At 40.4% G+C, this 16617-nt stretch overlaps 1 protein-coding gene across 4 annotated transcripts in view; it reads right to left on the reverse strand.

The window, feature by feature from the left end:
• Positions 1–14855, reverse strand: part of COLEC11 (collectin subfamily member 11) — a 39958-nt gene extending 25103 nt beyond the window's left edge. Inside the window, exons 1-3 of one of the 4 annotated variants that reach the window (XM_061622847.1) lie at positions 13512–14855; positions 10583–10678; positions 6414–6563 (exon numbers count right to left, since the gene is read on the reverse strand). In XM_061622847.1, the coding sequence (XP_061478831.1) occupies positions 6414–6543 (130 nt within the window). In that variant the 5' untranslated portion in view covers positions 6544–6563; positions 10583–10678; positions 13512–14855. Of the gene's footprint in view, positions 1–6413; positions 6564–6668; positions 7072–10582; positions 10679–13511 lie in introns of those variants that run through there. The other 3 variants (XM_061622846.1, XM_061622842.1, XM_061622843.1) reach the window with 3 other exon arrangements.
• Between the last annotated feature and the right edge of the window lie 1762 nt (positions 14856–16617).

Raw genomic sequence — 16617 nt, forward strand, 5'->3', positions numbered from 1 at the left:
ATCCCTAGAACCAACGTAGATAACAATTGGCTTAGGGTTAGGCTCCTGAAGTTTCATCTCATAAGACCTATGGAGCTAGTTGAATAAGTGCTCTCAGCATCTCTACAAAGAAGAGGATGCCCATCCAGATGTACATATGCATTACTTCTAGCTATTTTAATGGTACATCTGCACTATTGTTTTCTGTGGGGAAAAAATCTTTTTCTGAAAACTGACAGATTGTTTGAACTTGTACTGTATATTGTGCTGATTACACTACGATTAGCACATGCAAATACCTCAATACAGCATAATCATGGCATTTTAAACCATTGTGGGAGTCAACAGGAGGAAGAACATTGAAGCTATTGGAAATTAGTAACATTTAATTTCACACAAGTTTGTTGTGCCAGCTCATAACCTGTAGGAATTTAAAAAAAAACAGATTATCAATGAGGAGGAAGTGCACGTTGAGAGCAAGCAGCTTCCTAGAACCTGATGAGCTCTTCAGAAGGGCAGGAGAGAACAGAAAAGGGGATGTAAAATGTTCAGTTTCAGAAAACAAGCAACTCTTTCTATCTTAGTTGTCTTTCTGGAGGTCGGCAGCATCATTACACCATGTGATCACACAACATTCAGATACCCATCACCCATTCAATGAGCATGTAATTAGTAAAACTTGGAACAGAATATCTGCATTTAGCCATTCTATTTGAATCTAGCCATTCTATTATCAACTTTTTAAAACACACATAAGGCATCAGGAGTGTAGTCATCCAGGGTCTTAGACCCTTTACTTTTTTGGGAGCAGGGTCCCAGCGTCTCCAGCATCCTATGAGCCAATTAGCATGAAAGGGGAGTGTCTTAGCCACTGAGAAGAGTCTTCTAACATGTTTCCTTGACCTTTCCTGGTGATTGGAGCAAATCTCCCCTTTCATGGTTATTGGCTCATAGGGATATCTATTGTGGGAGAAGGCATTAACAAGAATCTCATTCTCAATCCTGCAACAAAAAGGGGGAGGAGGCATGGTTATGACTAACATGAAGGGACCCTGCGCTTCTGAATTTGCCACTACATGACTGTAAGGCATTCAGACACATGAACCTTAGACAAAGTTAACATTTAAAACACACCATAACTCACTAGAAAGTGTGGCAGTGGAAAACTCTGGGATGATCTCAGATTCATTCACTAGTCATAACCAGAGCTTGAAAAAGCTACTTTTTGAACTACAATTCCCACCAGCCCCAGCCAGCATGGCCACTAGATTGGGCTGATGGGAGTTGTAGTTCAAAAAAATAACTTTTCCAAGCTCTGGACATAACCTTCCTTTTATGAGGGAAAATATGGGGAATGTACTGCTGTACATAATGTGTATTCACTAACAGGCAAAAAAACTTGCAGTTTAAGAATGTACCTATAGCCCACAGATATTTCTATCAAATTTTAAAAAGCAGGGAAACTGGGCAGCTATAGTGAATGCACCAGGGGAGCATGAGACCTGACCTCTGAGATATTGTACTGCCCTACGAATTGGTCAAAATGCAAACACAATTTGGGTTGGTCTTTCACAGTCCAATCCACTTGCTGTGTAGCTTGGAAGAATTTGGTAACATGTGCCACTGAGCATATGGTGAGAGGTGGCAACACCTGCCATCTCCAAAGATGAAGAATTATATTTTTGTATGTTTGTTGGTGTTCTTCTTACTTTGCTTCTTTCCTGTTTCTACAAAGAATCTAAACTAGAAAATTTTACTTCCCTCATTATTCATCCTAGAAATCTGTGTCAAATTTATTTTTATTAATCTCAACGCCTTTTTATTGGTCAATGTCATATGATAGTGAAGAGAGCCTTTTGTGTTTCAAATTGGAGATTATGATCTATTTCTATTTTGGGTGCATTAACAGTTGAATCTGTAACTGCAGTTTGATATAAAATCAGACTGATTACAATATGTTGCTACTTCAGCAATGACTCTAGCTGTTCAAAAAAAGAAGATGCATGTTTTCTGCCTGCTATGCTTAAACCACGTTATTTAAGCAAGGTGGGCACGGTCAACTAAAAACATAGAGCACACCTAGAATTTTGCTAGAATATATTTCACCTCCCACTGTTTTATCTTGTGCAAATTGAGACACTCCTGAGGTCCACTGGAGAGTATTCTGCAGAAGTCTGTGCCATTATTCCACAATTATGTTTGGAGGTTTTTTAGTGTAAATTTTGCAAAGTGTTGCGGTACTTCACATATTCACAGAAATAGAAACAAAAGAAAATGATTTCCTATAGGAAACTTCACTAAAATTGCTAAGTAAATCACACATATTTAAAGTGACCATCTGAACTATATCAACTGTTGTCTTAATAATGTTGCTTCCTCCCTGCTAAAACAAAATCAGCATAGCACATCTTCTTTCTATTATTTGTGCTGATTGCAGGTGTTGCCACCACTCACCTTCAATCAGAGTGGCTGTTTAACCAATCTGGCCACTGGAGCTCTCTCAGAGGAATAGGAGTCTCCTCTCAGCACTCTTCGCAAACTACACTTCCCAGGATTCTCTGAGATAAGCCATGACTGTCTCAACTGAAATCAAAGTCTGGTGTGGGTGTGGCCCCCTGATTAGCCAAGCCAAGCAGCTGTATGGCTTTTAGAATGCTGACAGTTGGTTCTTACTGAGCATGCCCCTCGTTATCATAGGGTTCCAGCCAAATTATATTAAATTACTTAAAAATCAGCCAGGCATTTTTTTAACTTTTAAACTGCAGAAGATGAAGGTCAGAGTATGGGACAAGGTCAGTATTAGGATTACAGGTACTCTATGAACATGGCTGATTTTTAATGAATTTCAACAGATTATGATAACTCTGACAAAAAAAGACCAAAGGGCTCTGTTTTTTTTTTTTTTAGACTTTGAACTCTCTGTTCTCTCTGGCTGTTTTGTGTATCGCAATGAAAATTTAGAGGGTTGTTAAGCAAGCGTTTCTGAGTTCAGGACTATAAGTTTTGTAAGGTTTTATTTTGAAATGAGCTTATGGGAAGCATCAGAATGGCATGGGGGATATTTTCAATTTAACATTGCGGAATGTGAAAAATCCATGCTGGCTATAGTATACAGCCACTCTCATGGCTGTATAATATAACTACAGAAATAAGTCATGCCCATAGCAATCGTCCCGACAAGAATACCTGATACCTTTTGCATTTGCATGAATGCAGCCTCGGCCACAATACCATTCCAGATGTAAAAGTGGGACCTTTTTTGAACTCTGCTGTAGTGTTAAAGGCACTTCACTGGGATCCCCCAGAAGAAGAAATATGATTGCTTAAAATTTGCCAAGAAGCTGAGGACATGAACTGGATTTCAGCCAACAGATTAAAGGCTCCATATCTCATTAGCACTCATCTAAGCTAGCCAGCTACCCTCCTGACAGTTTAGATCAGGCACTGGTGGCTTTTTAGAGATTTTATATTAGCTGCGGCCTTTGCAGGCCATTTTGTGCTTCACTGAATTTCCTCATCAATCTCCTTCACCATTATGATAATTGCTTCTAATTAAAAAGGATATGCAGAAACATGAACAATTTGGGATGTTACACGCACATTTTTTCAGGCTTTCTTTATATACATGTGATTCTGATTATTTGATAACAATTAGATTATTGTTGGAATTCATTAAATAGTAAAACTTGTAGTTACAAGCATCATTCTTAGCATTTATGCAACATATTCTGTTGAAAGGCTTTTTTTCCAAAACATAAGCTAACCATACTCTGTGAGGTAGTGTAGTTTATCTTGCTGTAATGCTTCAATTTTAAAAATGGGGAGACTAAGGTAGAGAAATTAAGATGCTCTCCAAAGGTCAAACAAGGCATTAATGGATCAAGATTAATGCCCCCATCTGCCTAAATTATGCTCTCACCAACAGGTAATTCCTTTCTATAAACATGAGCTGTAATGTATTAAATCTAGTTAAAAGGTACTAGGCCCCAATTTAACACTGCTCTCCATTTTCTATTCTAAAGTGTCATACTACCTGATTGACGAAGAACATCCTACTAAATTCACACTTTGCATTTAGAGTGTCATCCCCAAGGGGTAGAAATCACCACTTTGTATTGGGCAGTGGCATTTCAGAACACAAAGGCAGAATGAGGAAGGTCACACATACACTTTTAATACATAGCAGTGGAGATTAAAGGGGGAAACAGTGCCTGCTTCCTTCACCAAGACTCATCCCAGTCCAGTTTACACACAGTAGACAGGGAGGGACTGAGCATTCCTGCTTTCTCTCCTGCAAAAGCAGCAGCCACAATATATTCCTCCGCCTTCCCGTCTTCACTGTAAAATACATTTGTCCTCCATTGCATACTGCTTTTAGGGCCTCTCATATACTTATGCACAGGTTGGTACCATCACGCCAACAATCAACGGCGAATGTGAGCAGAGTTCCACACATGCAACTTCCTCATGTGGACCACAGCAGGCATCTATTTTGGTAGAAACAGATGCAGCGCATCTACACTATAGGCTTAAACTCAGTTTAATAAAAATTCCCCTCTTCAATTGTAGCTCTGTAAGGAGTGGAGTATCTCAAGCAAAACTCTTTACATCAAACTACAATTCTAAAGATCCTTTGAGGCAAATCTGTAATGGTGGCACAACAGCTATATAAGCTTATGGTACAGATTTGCCCAATGAGTACACACCAGTACCACCTTAAATATAAGCTGCTTTAATGTAGTATGGACTTTTATTGGCTTGAAAGTATTTCATCATATACATGAGAAGGAGGTGGTGCTGAAGTACAGGGGAATGACAAATTTATCAAGGTGACCACTAACAAGAACAGTAATGCAAAAATGACATCCTGATAGTTTGAGAATGAAATATGAATACATTAAACAACCAAAATGTAAATTTCCTTCATTTGCTAAACTACCAAAGCATGAATTTTTAATGACTGCTGTAACACCAACTAGGGGTAATTATTTTTTGTAGTAACAAAACCACTCAGCCATAATGCTTACTTCAAAGCATGAGATCTGGTCTCACATTTGTTAATTAATTCCAATTAATTCCAGTTGTCCCTTTATTTACTTTTCCCCTATTTGAAATACAGCAGTCTTAAGGTCAGAGACAGATATGTTCAGGCATGACAGTTCCCAGAAAATGTTTTTGAAATGTGAAGGGGGGCAAAAGCAATCCATGGATGGATTGTAGGCCAGAAATAAGTATCAAGTCGAGACGTGCCAAGTAGTTTCTCAAAAAAACAAAACAAAACAAAAACATATTCCACAAACACACCAGAATTGTTGATCCAACAGGATGCTTCAGAGAGTCTCATTTTTTGCTTTTTGCCATCAACTTTTCTACTGATGACTGTAGCTATGCCTTTAACAACAGTTTAATGCATAGACTTTAGAAGATGTTTGTCTCCATGCTGTACCTGCTATTTATGCCAATCAAGCCTTGTTAAAGGTACTGGAGCAGCCAGGTAAGAGGCATCTAATTTGTCATAGTTGGTGGGTAACTCTAAATCACCAGAAACATACTTAAGGATTTGGTGAGATTAGAGAATTTAATAGCTGATCAGCAGTGATCAAAGTGAAAAATCCATCTCAAAGACAATGCAGGTCTAAAAAAATTATAAACATTTAAGTTATCTTGTAATGCAATCACAGATTATTATTATTTTTAATTAATTAATTAATTTGTTAGTTGCCTTATACCCAGTGATCTCTAGGTGACTCGCAACAAATTGAATTAAGTACAATTATGTATAATTCAGGAATGATAGCCCTAGATGAACATAGGGAAGAAGGCCTCTGTACAAGCCCCCTCAATATTTTGCCATCTGTAAATTATTCACATTTCATAATGTTAGTTTTCCCATTACAATCTGAGCCGGGGGGGGGGTAGAACTTGGAATTATGGCCAGTACTAGGGTTACAGGAGGAGGAAAAAGTCTAGTAACTGGGCCAACAACAGACAGGTTAGAGCAGAGGTGGGGAACATATAGCCAGATACTGTTGGATTACAGCTTCCATCATCCCTGACCATTGGCCCTGCTGGTTGGTGCTGATGGGAGTTGGGAGCCCAAGAACATCTTGAGGGCTACAGCTTCCTCAACCCTAGGTTAAAGGGATAGATGAAAGGCTATGCGCACACACATGTGCAGTGATGTTTCATCATCATTCAAAGTCCTCCATAGTCTTCCCTACAAATTCCTAATTTTTATTTCTTCACCTCTCTAACATAAGCCAAGAAACTACAGAAAGAGAGGGAGAGAGAAAGGGAGAGAGAGCGAGCAGCTTGGAAAAACAAGTTTACATATGCTATTTAGATAATAACACCTAACAATTCCAAAAACATCTACAGAGAAGAAAGGGTGGGGAAATGATTTCATTGGTCATGGAGAAAGATCTACCAGTTACCTTTGAGGCCGGGAACCAGAATCTGAACAGAGCAGGACTCTTCTGCGATATGCTGAGTATATCCAGATCCTGGCAGAGACAGGAAGGCAAGGCTAATTACAGAGACAAAGAAAACCAGATCACTCTTCATAATGAGCTTGTCCCTTACTCCTAAAAGGAAAGAATGAATAAACAGTTAATAGGAATTCCAAAAACTTCCCATAGTTCCACATGGTTTACCCTCGTCTACAAATGCAACCGTCAAGTACCTCCTACCTTTGCAACATATAAAAAATGTGAAGCTTCTGTACGTGAAAGATATATATAGTAGGGTTCCATAGCATGTCATTTGGTAAATTGTGCAGAAAAGTTATTCTAGGCCGGATTCTCAAACTCCATGAGAGTCTTTGCAAGGCAAAAAAAATAATACTTGAAACCTCCTGAGCCCAACTAAGAGAAAAAAGCCTTTCCTAGCAAAACTCAATCTTGTCCTCAACCCAGGAATAAGTTCAAACAGATCAAAAGAAATGGAAGGGAAAGGCTGGAGATGTTAAGGTCCCCAGGGAAGAAAAAGAAAGGGAGAGAGAGAAGGGAACTTGCACACTACACACAACCAATAGAACAGGCACACAGACTGCTATACTGCACTGATTGGGAGGAAAAGGCTGGCAGCCAGTCGCTGAGACCAATCAATGCATACAGTGGGAGAGGTCAGCTCATGGTTCCCCTAGGGAGGCCCAACTTCAATTTTCAAAACCACTGTGAGAGTTCAGTCGAGGGAAAAGAAAGCAGCTTTGGAACAGATTCCAAGTACAAATGCAAGGGGGGGGTGCAGGGAGGGAAAACTAATGAAAAACTGCCTACAATTGTTTCTCCACTGCTTTTCTTTATTTCTTCCTGGTTTTGCATGAGCAAGTATGACAATACACATGCATATATGGATTGGGGCTGATTTGGTTCTTGGTGGCCTCCACTGAATCCTGTGGGACAAAAGAACGCTCTTCCTTGATGAGACACCGACTTCAGCAATGGCAGGGAAATGCAGGTGGCGTAGGGGTGGAGGAAAGAACTGGAACTCACCTTTCTGTCTCCTCCTGTCAAAAGTTATGTGTTTCATTTAGTAGATATTCCTAAAGATTGCTTTTCTAGAATGTGTCAAAGCCACAGCCTTTTATTATAGAAAGAGGCTCACTAATCCCAGATCTGCAGGGACTGAGAGCAGTTATTCAGTACTGTGGGAGTGATAGCTTCTTGCTAAACCTGTTTTAAGGCCTGAACCTTGACAATGAAAAAGGTTTGAGGACTGAATCTTGATAAACTTTATTTCATATTAAATCTATGTAATATACTACATTGCTTAAAATATTGGTCTTCAACCTGGGTCCAAAAATGTTATTGGATTACACCTCCCATCATCTCTGATCACTGGATAAAATGACGGGAGACGATGAGAATTGCAGTCCAACAACATCTGGGGACCCAAGGTTGAAGAGCACTGGTTTAAAATATTGTTTGGATGAGACTGAAAGATTATGCGGAGCAGCAGTACACAGAGTCCTGCTTCTTCCCTTCCAGGCTGACTAGACTTTCCACAACAATACAGATTGAGCAGGCTGTTGAACAATAGCTCTACTGACTCATTACCCTGGGTGCAGGGCTCCAAATGTCCAGTAACCAGTAATGCCTAAACTATTGGGCCTTGCAACAGGATGGCTGAAAAGGACAAGAAGCAACTTCCTCTTTTCCCCATATGTGTTACAATTTGTAGGAGCAGGCCACAGCCTCCACTTAATCCATCTTTCCTCAGCCTGGTGCTGTCTAGATGGTTTGGACTACAACTCCCATCAGCCCCAGCTAGCACCGATATGCTGATTGGACTGGTAGGAGTTGTAGTGCAAACATCTGGAGACCACCAGGCTAGAGAGAACTAGCTTAATCTCTATTTCGTTCCTTTCCCAGGTTTGTTATTTCCCTCGGCCCCATTGCACCTCCAGCAGAACTTGGCTTATTATGCTTTCTGCAAACACAAGCTGCGGGAGAAATGGCTAGCAGGAGAGACCTAGACCCTGCCTCCTTTTCTGTATAACCTCTCCTAGTCCAGGTAGTTCCCAGCAACAACGGCTACAAGAGATGGCCCAGAACTGGGAGATTAGTAAGAACATTAGAATAGCCTGCTTGATCAGGCCAATGGCCCATCTAGTTCAGCATGCTGTCCTCACAGTGGCCAACCAGTTGCCCATGGGAAACCCGCAAGCAGAACCTGAGTGCAGAACTCTCCCCTCCTGAGGTAATTTGGTTTCCTCTTAAATATTTTGCCTGGGGACTCCAGATTTTTGGGGTCTGCCCTGGGTCACCAAGTGAGTCATCTCACTCTCGTTGAATGCATCATGGTTTACAACAGGACTCTCTTCCAAGTTGTTGGAACAGAGCATGGCAGGGGATAAGTGGGGAAGTGTGATGGAATTTGCTGTGTTAGTATATTTATATGCTAATAATTTGTATTAAGTATGAGTTTATTTGTATTATGGCTTCATTGTGTACTTTTTATAATACTGGTTGTGTTATTTTTTTCTTGTACACTGCTTAGATATTTTTATATATATTAAGCAGTATAGAAATAGTCTAAACTCTCAGCTTTAAAAGAAGAAGAAGCAAGTTTCTAGGTAGTCTGGTTCAAGAGATATACACCAAAACTTCAGTCACCCCGCTGCAACCTCTGTTAAATGAGCTCCTAACTAGCTGCTCTAACCCCACCTTTTCAGGTTTGTAGCCAATAAGTGAAATCAGGGTGGTGATTGGCAAGGGCTTTGTTGACCTTCAGACAATAGCTAGAACCCATTGCAAGGCCAGAAAACTGTTTTCCCCCCTGCTTGTCTAAAAATCTCATAAACTGAGTTAGCTTTCAGCAGCAGCAAAAGTCTTTCTCTTGTGTTTGTGTTGTAAATCTTTCTCCCTCCAATCCTATTTTTTTAGCAATTAGGCAGAGCTTACTTAGGTGTCACTGCTTTTATTGGGTAGGAATCTAATTTTTTAAAACAAAAATGTTCTGCAATGACCAACTGGTTTTGACAATAAATTATTATATGGGGTGTAGGTATTTACATCTCCAGTGTGTGTATATATGGAGTCTTTCCAATATCCCTGTGAGGTAGGGTTGCCAACTGGAAATCAAAGCGGCTCACAACAAGAAATAAATCCACTTAAAATCCCATACCCATAAAACAATTATAATACAATTGCAAAACAGCTTAAAGTGACATGATTCTGAATTTTGGGTTGGGTAAGTGAAGTTCCTTATCACTTGAGGTTGCAGTCCTGTGCACGCTTCCCTGTTAAATAAGCCCCATTGAATACATTGGAACTTGCTTCTGAGTAAACATGCATAGGATTGCACTATAAATACCTTTACAGGTTGTGTAAATAATAAACATCTTTGACTGTCATGCTTCTATAAATATTTCTTCACACTATGTCCCAATAAGTATCTAATTTCACACTATGGTTGCACATGATTTCCTCTACATTTTAAGTGTGCTCTTCTTCCTTGAGGCAGTAATGGTTCCCCTCTGTTGTTTTCATCCTGAGGAGCAGATTAGACTTTCAGATGGTGAGTAGCCCATGGTCACCCAGTAAACGTTATAGCTCATTTCCATTTTTTAAAAATAATTAAAACAATTTACATGCAGGCAAACTTTATTAAGTAGATCAACACAATACATTTAAATCACATCCAACTCACATTTAAAGCACATGACATCCCGCAAAGAATCCTGGGAAGTGTAGTTTTCCCCTCAGTTATAGTTCCCACCATCCTTAACAAACTAGTTCCAATGATTCTGTGGTATGGTTCATGTGCTTAAAATGTGTGTTGAATGTGCTTTAAATGAATGGTGTGGATCTGCCCTAGGTATGCGGTGCATTCATTAGTGATTTTTTTGTTATGTGCCTTCAAGTCGATTACAACTTATGGCAACCCTATGAATCAGTGACCTCCAATAGCATTTCTCATGAATGACCCTGTTCAGATCTTTTAAGTTCAGGTCTGTGGCTTCCTTTATGGAATCAATTAGTGAATTGAAAAGAACAATTTAAAAAGTTTTTTTTAAAAACGGGAAGGGCTCTAGCTCAGTGATAGGGCACATGCTTTGCATGCAAAGGTCCAAAATTCAATCTCTGGAAAAGACTTTTGCCTGGAATCTTGGAGAGCCAATGCTAATTCGTGTCATCAGTTCTGAGCTAGATAGTACCAAGTGGCCTGAGTCGGTATAAGGCAGATTCCTTTGTTCCTAAAAGAGAAAAGAGACCAAAGGACCACCATGATTCCAAACTTTATTTATGTATTTTATTTACAACATTTATATACCGCTTTATTGTAAAAAAAAACCCTCAAAGCGGTTTACAGAAGGAATTAAAACAATAAAATTATTGGCAAAAACATTTGAAGACAAGTATTTAAAAACATTCAAAATAATAAAACCAACCATTAGTTAAAAACAGATGGCTTCTGCATGCCTGGATAGGCTTGGCTAAACAAAATGTGTTTAGCAGGTTCCAAAAAGAATGCAATGAAGGTTCCTGTCTAATATCAATAGGCAGGGAGTTCCAAAGTGTAGGTGCTGCCACACTAAACAATCAATTTCTTATAAGAGCAAAACAAGTACTATATGGTACCAATAACATGGAAAGCACACCTTGAACTTGGCCTGGTAGCAAATTGGCAACCAATGCAGATTTCAGAGCAAAGTTATTACGTGCTGACAGGGTCTCACTCATGTCAGCAATTGTGCCACAGTATTCTGCACTTACAGTAGCCCCTGGATCAGGTTATGGTGCATGGGGATTTCTGTGACCTTGGCTATGTTCTGTCTTAATTTCCAATCAGATATATTTTTCTTTGAATTGTATGTTCCAAGTAACTGGTTATGCTTAATGTGTCATGCTTAATGACATCATTAGGCCCACCCCATGATATCATTAGGGTCTGCCCCATGACATCACTAGGGCCCACCCCTGATATTTCAGGGGTTGGGATGCTTCTGACCTGGCAACCTTATATAGTAGCAACTTTTCGGTGAGCACCTCTTACAGGACTGGGAGATCATTTAATTGACCCAAGCGCATGGAGGGGGCCTAGTCACAGGCTTTCCCATAAAAGTGCACAACTACCCCCCATTACTGAGTTGTTTAAATGATTCTCACAGCCACATGTGAGCTGTTCACAGATACCTGCTTCTCATGGTTGGAGAAACATCTAAAAAGCACCTCAGTGCACCAGAGACCATTAAATATGGTGACGGTTGGGGGGGTTGGTACCAATATGACAACCATGGTTTCTGATTTAAGTGTGTCATCTTCCCTTCCATCTCTCCCTTCCAAAAACATTTTAGATATGGAGTATTTTTTTTCTGTATTTCTGGGCTAGCCATACATGTTTTTTTAACTCAGAGGGCGGGGGAGATTCCAAGTGTAGTAACTGTTTTTAAAAGAAAACAGCCAGATACTTCCCAAGGCCCAACACAAGTTCTTCAAAAATCCACCCTTCTCTTTTCTTCATCTCACAATTTGTTTGCACTGCTTTCCCACTCAATTTTCCTATTTTCATCCTTTCCGTATCTGCCATCCTTTCCTCACATCATTCTCTCCCTTGTCTTCTCCTTCCACACTTTTCAGTTCTCCACAAGAACTCCCCTGTTATTTTCTTTGGCTGCATAAATACACCATACCGTTAAACCACATTCCCCCACATACACCAAAGAAGCCTGGGAACTGTAGCTCTGCGAGGGTTGAACTACAGTTCCCTTGATTCTTTAGGGTGGGGCAGGATGTGCTTTAAGTGTACAATGTGTGCACAGCCTTTGACTCAACCTGTCCCCACCATTTTCTCCTTATTTCTTGCATCTAGCATTTTGGACTTTTGGGACTTTCACTCCCCCCCCCTTTCAACAGGATTTATTAGAAGTAGAGCTTAATTTGAATAAGGACTTCTTGGACCACAACTCTAGAACCTCTTTTGAGGGTTGGGCTCCACTCTGGAAAATGAGCAGCGGCAGCAGCAAGAAACGCAGCTGTCAGAAAATGTTTGTTGCTCGGTACCAGATATTCATAACCAAGCAACCATTATTTGAAGAGTTTCCCAGTCAGAGGCTATAATTTACAGGCAGGCTTGAGGCTTGCCACTTCTTAATTAAGTACTGCCTGCAGTTGTGTGCATGGAGGATCAGGAGAGGAACATACCAATGGGAACAGCATTCTACCTCTCACTGCTACCTTTTCCATCTCTCTCTGTCTTCAACCTGGCTCTTAGGAAATCCCACAAATTCCAGCGTTTTCCAAAGTCTTTGCACCCATACACATCACTTCACCCCTTCCTCCAAGAACTTGGCCAATACCATTTAATTATTGCCACCTTTTTTTCCTGGCAAAACTCGGTGTCTTTAACAGAGGCATAGCCGACAGAAATTAAGCTGAGCGTATTCTATATGCCTTACTTAGTCTCCCCCCTCCCCCACAATCCAGAGTTTTTTTGTGTGTGGCTCAGCAGTGTGGGGAACGCAGCTGCCATCTTTGCAATGTTAGAACGAAGTATTACGAGCTGGGAATGGTACGCTTACCATGTCTATGTAATTTTCCCCTTAGATTGATTAGGTAGCTGCTATGAAGAATGACAGCCCACATTTGGTCTCTCCCCCTCCCACACACACATTATGTGCTCACTTTACATTCTCTACAGACAGCAGTAAATATTCAAATTACTATTGCACCATCTGTAAAAACAAACTGCAGCATGCATGCTATTTTAATAGTGTTAAAACTAAAGCCAGGAAGTATAGGCTAATGCTACATTAGAAGAACAAAATCTGTAAATCCATTTCAGTTCATAGATTTAAAATATGAATTCATTCTTTGGTATTTGGCGACTTTAAATGAGCTAGATTGCAATGGCTTCAGACAGCAGTACCAAAATCCTCAGTCCTCTATTGAACATATTCTTCCATTTAGCTTCCATTTAAAAAAAAGTTGTTAATCAGGCCTAAAGGTTGCCATTCATTCCTCCACTGAGCAAGTGCTTGAGATCCCACTATCTATCTGCTGGTCTCAGGCTGTTGACGCTTTGCCTACCTTATGATTGCAGAGAAAACAGGCACGGTAGCACAGCCTCTGTCTGGAGGGACACTGTAGAGATGAACCTCATTGCTACTATTTACAAAAGCCTGATCATTTTTAATTTGAAGCAAAATCGTCTCCTGGTCTTCGACATTCAGCAAATCAGACCTAACAGTTGCAAGCGTTATCTATAAACAGCTTCCTGTTTGAAACAGCTCAGCTGTCCAGCAGGACAGTAATTAGGAGCAAAATGTGTGGGAACGCTACAGCAACCCATGATGTAAGCTGCTTCTTTTGGCAATGCAGTTTTTTGGGAATGTAGAATGCCTCTCTGTTCACAACTCTCCTTCCCATGAAGAGAAATCCTCGGTTAACCGTTTAGGTCTGGCCTATTACAGTAATGTAAACAGAATCCCACTAGAGCATAGGTTCTGCTGTCTCATTTTAGTTTTCAGCTTGGATGTTTAGAAATACATTGTGGCCAGTTCTCATCTAATTCTGGCACATGACTAAGTCACATTCTACACATTGCACACTATGAGGTGGTAGAATTCTGGACTGTACCACTTCAGACTATAGGTGTGTTCTGCTCCCCTATATTAAAAAAAAGACACCTGACAGAAATTAGAAATTACTGAATGGGAGTGCTGCGTTGTACTCTCTCCTTCATCCACTGCTCCATACCACCACCACTGCTACCTGGCCAAAGAGAAAAGGCACTCCTGATATCTCATGCTTGTCTGTAGCACATTGAAATGGTATCCAGGCTGCCATCTCCCAGGAAGAGCCCGGGCAGACAGCATCAGAGATAAATGATAGTCAAGTGCAAGAACTGATCAGCAGTGTAGTTTGTTGTGGCTTCTAAGAGAAGGCAAATACTGTGGGATTATCTTGCATCAGTTCTGTGAGCATCACATGCAAACACCTTGCATAGCAACATCGTCCCAAGGCTAGTCTTCACCATTTCAAGGCGAAAGCCTCTGTCCCAATCAGTCTCTTCCTCCAAGAGAGAAGAGTACTGACATGTTACCAGTCATATGTATTGGGGACAGGTTCTAATCATTTAAGTACATTAAATCCCATTTTTCATCCATTATGGTACTAGAGGTAGCGTACTCGGAGTTCCCAGCCACTCTTCCTTCAGGCATTAATCACACCCAGTCTTGCTTAGCTTCAGCAAAGCAGCTATCATGTGCCCTCAAGACCATGTCTATGGAGGCTATGCTGTCACTACAGGCAGTGAAGGCAAGGTGCAGGGATGGCATGTTTTGGGTACTTATTAAATAAAAAGAATAAACACAAATAATAGGGCAACTAATATATATTACTATATTTTCATTACATACCCAAAGCAAATGGATTGTATTAGTTATGCTAGATACAAACAATTTTAAAGAGGCCAGAGATAAAAAGTTGACATGGTCACTGGACAGCAGAATCCAAATGCTTAGTATGTGGGAAGTGATCCGTTAAGACCCTGAACCAAATCTATTCAGCAAGCTGCCTGCCCCAAGATTTTTTTTCCACTCTAGCACAAGTTCACCTTCTTTCTATACTGTAATAATCCATGATCCTCAATGCAGTTAGCATGGGATGGGAAATCTATAAGCAATGCAGGAGCCACATGTCTTCACAAGGACTCATCGTGGGTTTTTTTGAAGTAACTAACCCTCTTTTTATACTCTGCACATGGGAAAATGTAGGTACCACTACAAGAGCTGTTGCTGGGAGAAAACCTTTACAACAGTTCCCAATTTATTTAAATATTTCTAGCATGAACTGCTCTGAGATTTCCGTGTTGGAGCCTAAGGCTCTTGCTACAGCCATCTAAAAATAAAGGCAAAATATTTGTTGAAAACCACTGTTTGACCTTACACTATTAGTAAAACCATGGATCAGTGTGTTCAACCAACTACCACACCATTCCATTAAGATACAGCTCCAACTATTTCATCCTTATCTTGAAGGAGCACAGAAAAAAACTCCCTTCTACATCAAGAAACTCCCTGAAACAACTGATTACAGTAGCTCTTAATAATTGCATCCCACTATAATGAGTACAGCCAAATTGTAGTAGGATATTAATTGTAACGCTACTGTCCTATTAGCAGCTGCTGTTTGGAGCCTCGTGCTGAATGGCATTCTTTAACTGACCCATACTAGAGACATATATAAGCAAAGGGGCCTTGAGACATTTTGAGTATGAACAAGGTTTCCGGCATCTCTGGTAAAGAGGTGGATTAATAGTAATAGGCTTTGAACTGCTAAAGTAAAAATGAGGTGTCTTTTGATCTGAGGACACAGACTCAAAGAGAAATGAACCATACTTAAGACATAGAGCCAATGTGGTGTAGTGGTTAGAGTGCTGTACCGGGACCTGGGAGACCAGGGCCCCTGCTCAACCATGAAGCTCACTGGGGGAGCTTGGCCAACTGTCTCTCGGCCTAACCTGCCTCACAGGGTTGATAAAATCAGGAGAACCATGTTTGTATACCACATTGAGCTTTTTGGAGCAAATGTGGGATATAAATGTAATAAAATAAATCAGTGCAGAGCAATTTCAAAAAGAGAGCTGCTAGTGGGAATGGAAGAGAGGCATACATCTCTGTATTCTTACCTTACTTCTCACTACCCGAGGAAATCTTTGAAACAGGTCATGTCCATTGGCCCAAAAAACTTCACACCTACCTGAGCAGATAATACTGGGGCCATTACATGCACTATTGAATCATATCTACAAGAGCTATGTGGAATTAGACAAAGGCTAATGTAATAAATGGGGAAAGGTTCTAAAAGAAAAGCATGCAAAACCTCTTTCGTTATTTGTTTGGTGGCTGCAAGTGCGGTCAAACACATGTTAGGAGTCAAACTGTGTGCACACTTGTGAACCATTTGCATCATTTTAATGGAAGTATTAACTGTGAATCCACAGGAGGACGTGCATTTTCTGGCATTGCTCTAAGTTTCAGGTACACAGGAACTCCCTCAGCCAAGCTGCAAAGCAACAGTTTTGCTTTACACGTATAAGCATTTCATAGACAATCATAAGACATTCAGAACCAGGAATGGCCAACAAACATATTTTGACTTACAGAATGTGACAAGATTGCAGTCTCCTGCC

The sequence above is a fragment of the Rhineura floridana genome, chromosome 4, assembly GCF_030035675.1.
Source record: "Rhineura floridana isolate rRhiFlo1 chromosome 4, rRhiFlo1.hap2, whole genome shotgun sequence".
NCBI classification, from domain to species: Eukaryota; Metazoa; Chordata; class Lepidosauria; order Squamata; family Rhineuridae; genus Rhineura; species Rhineura floridana.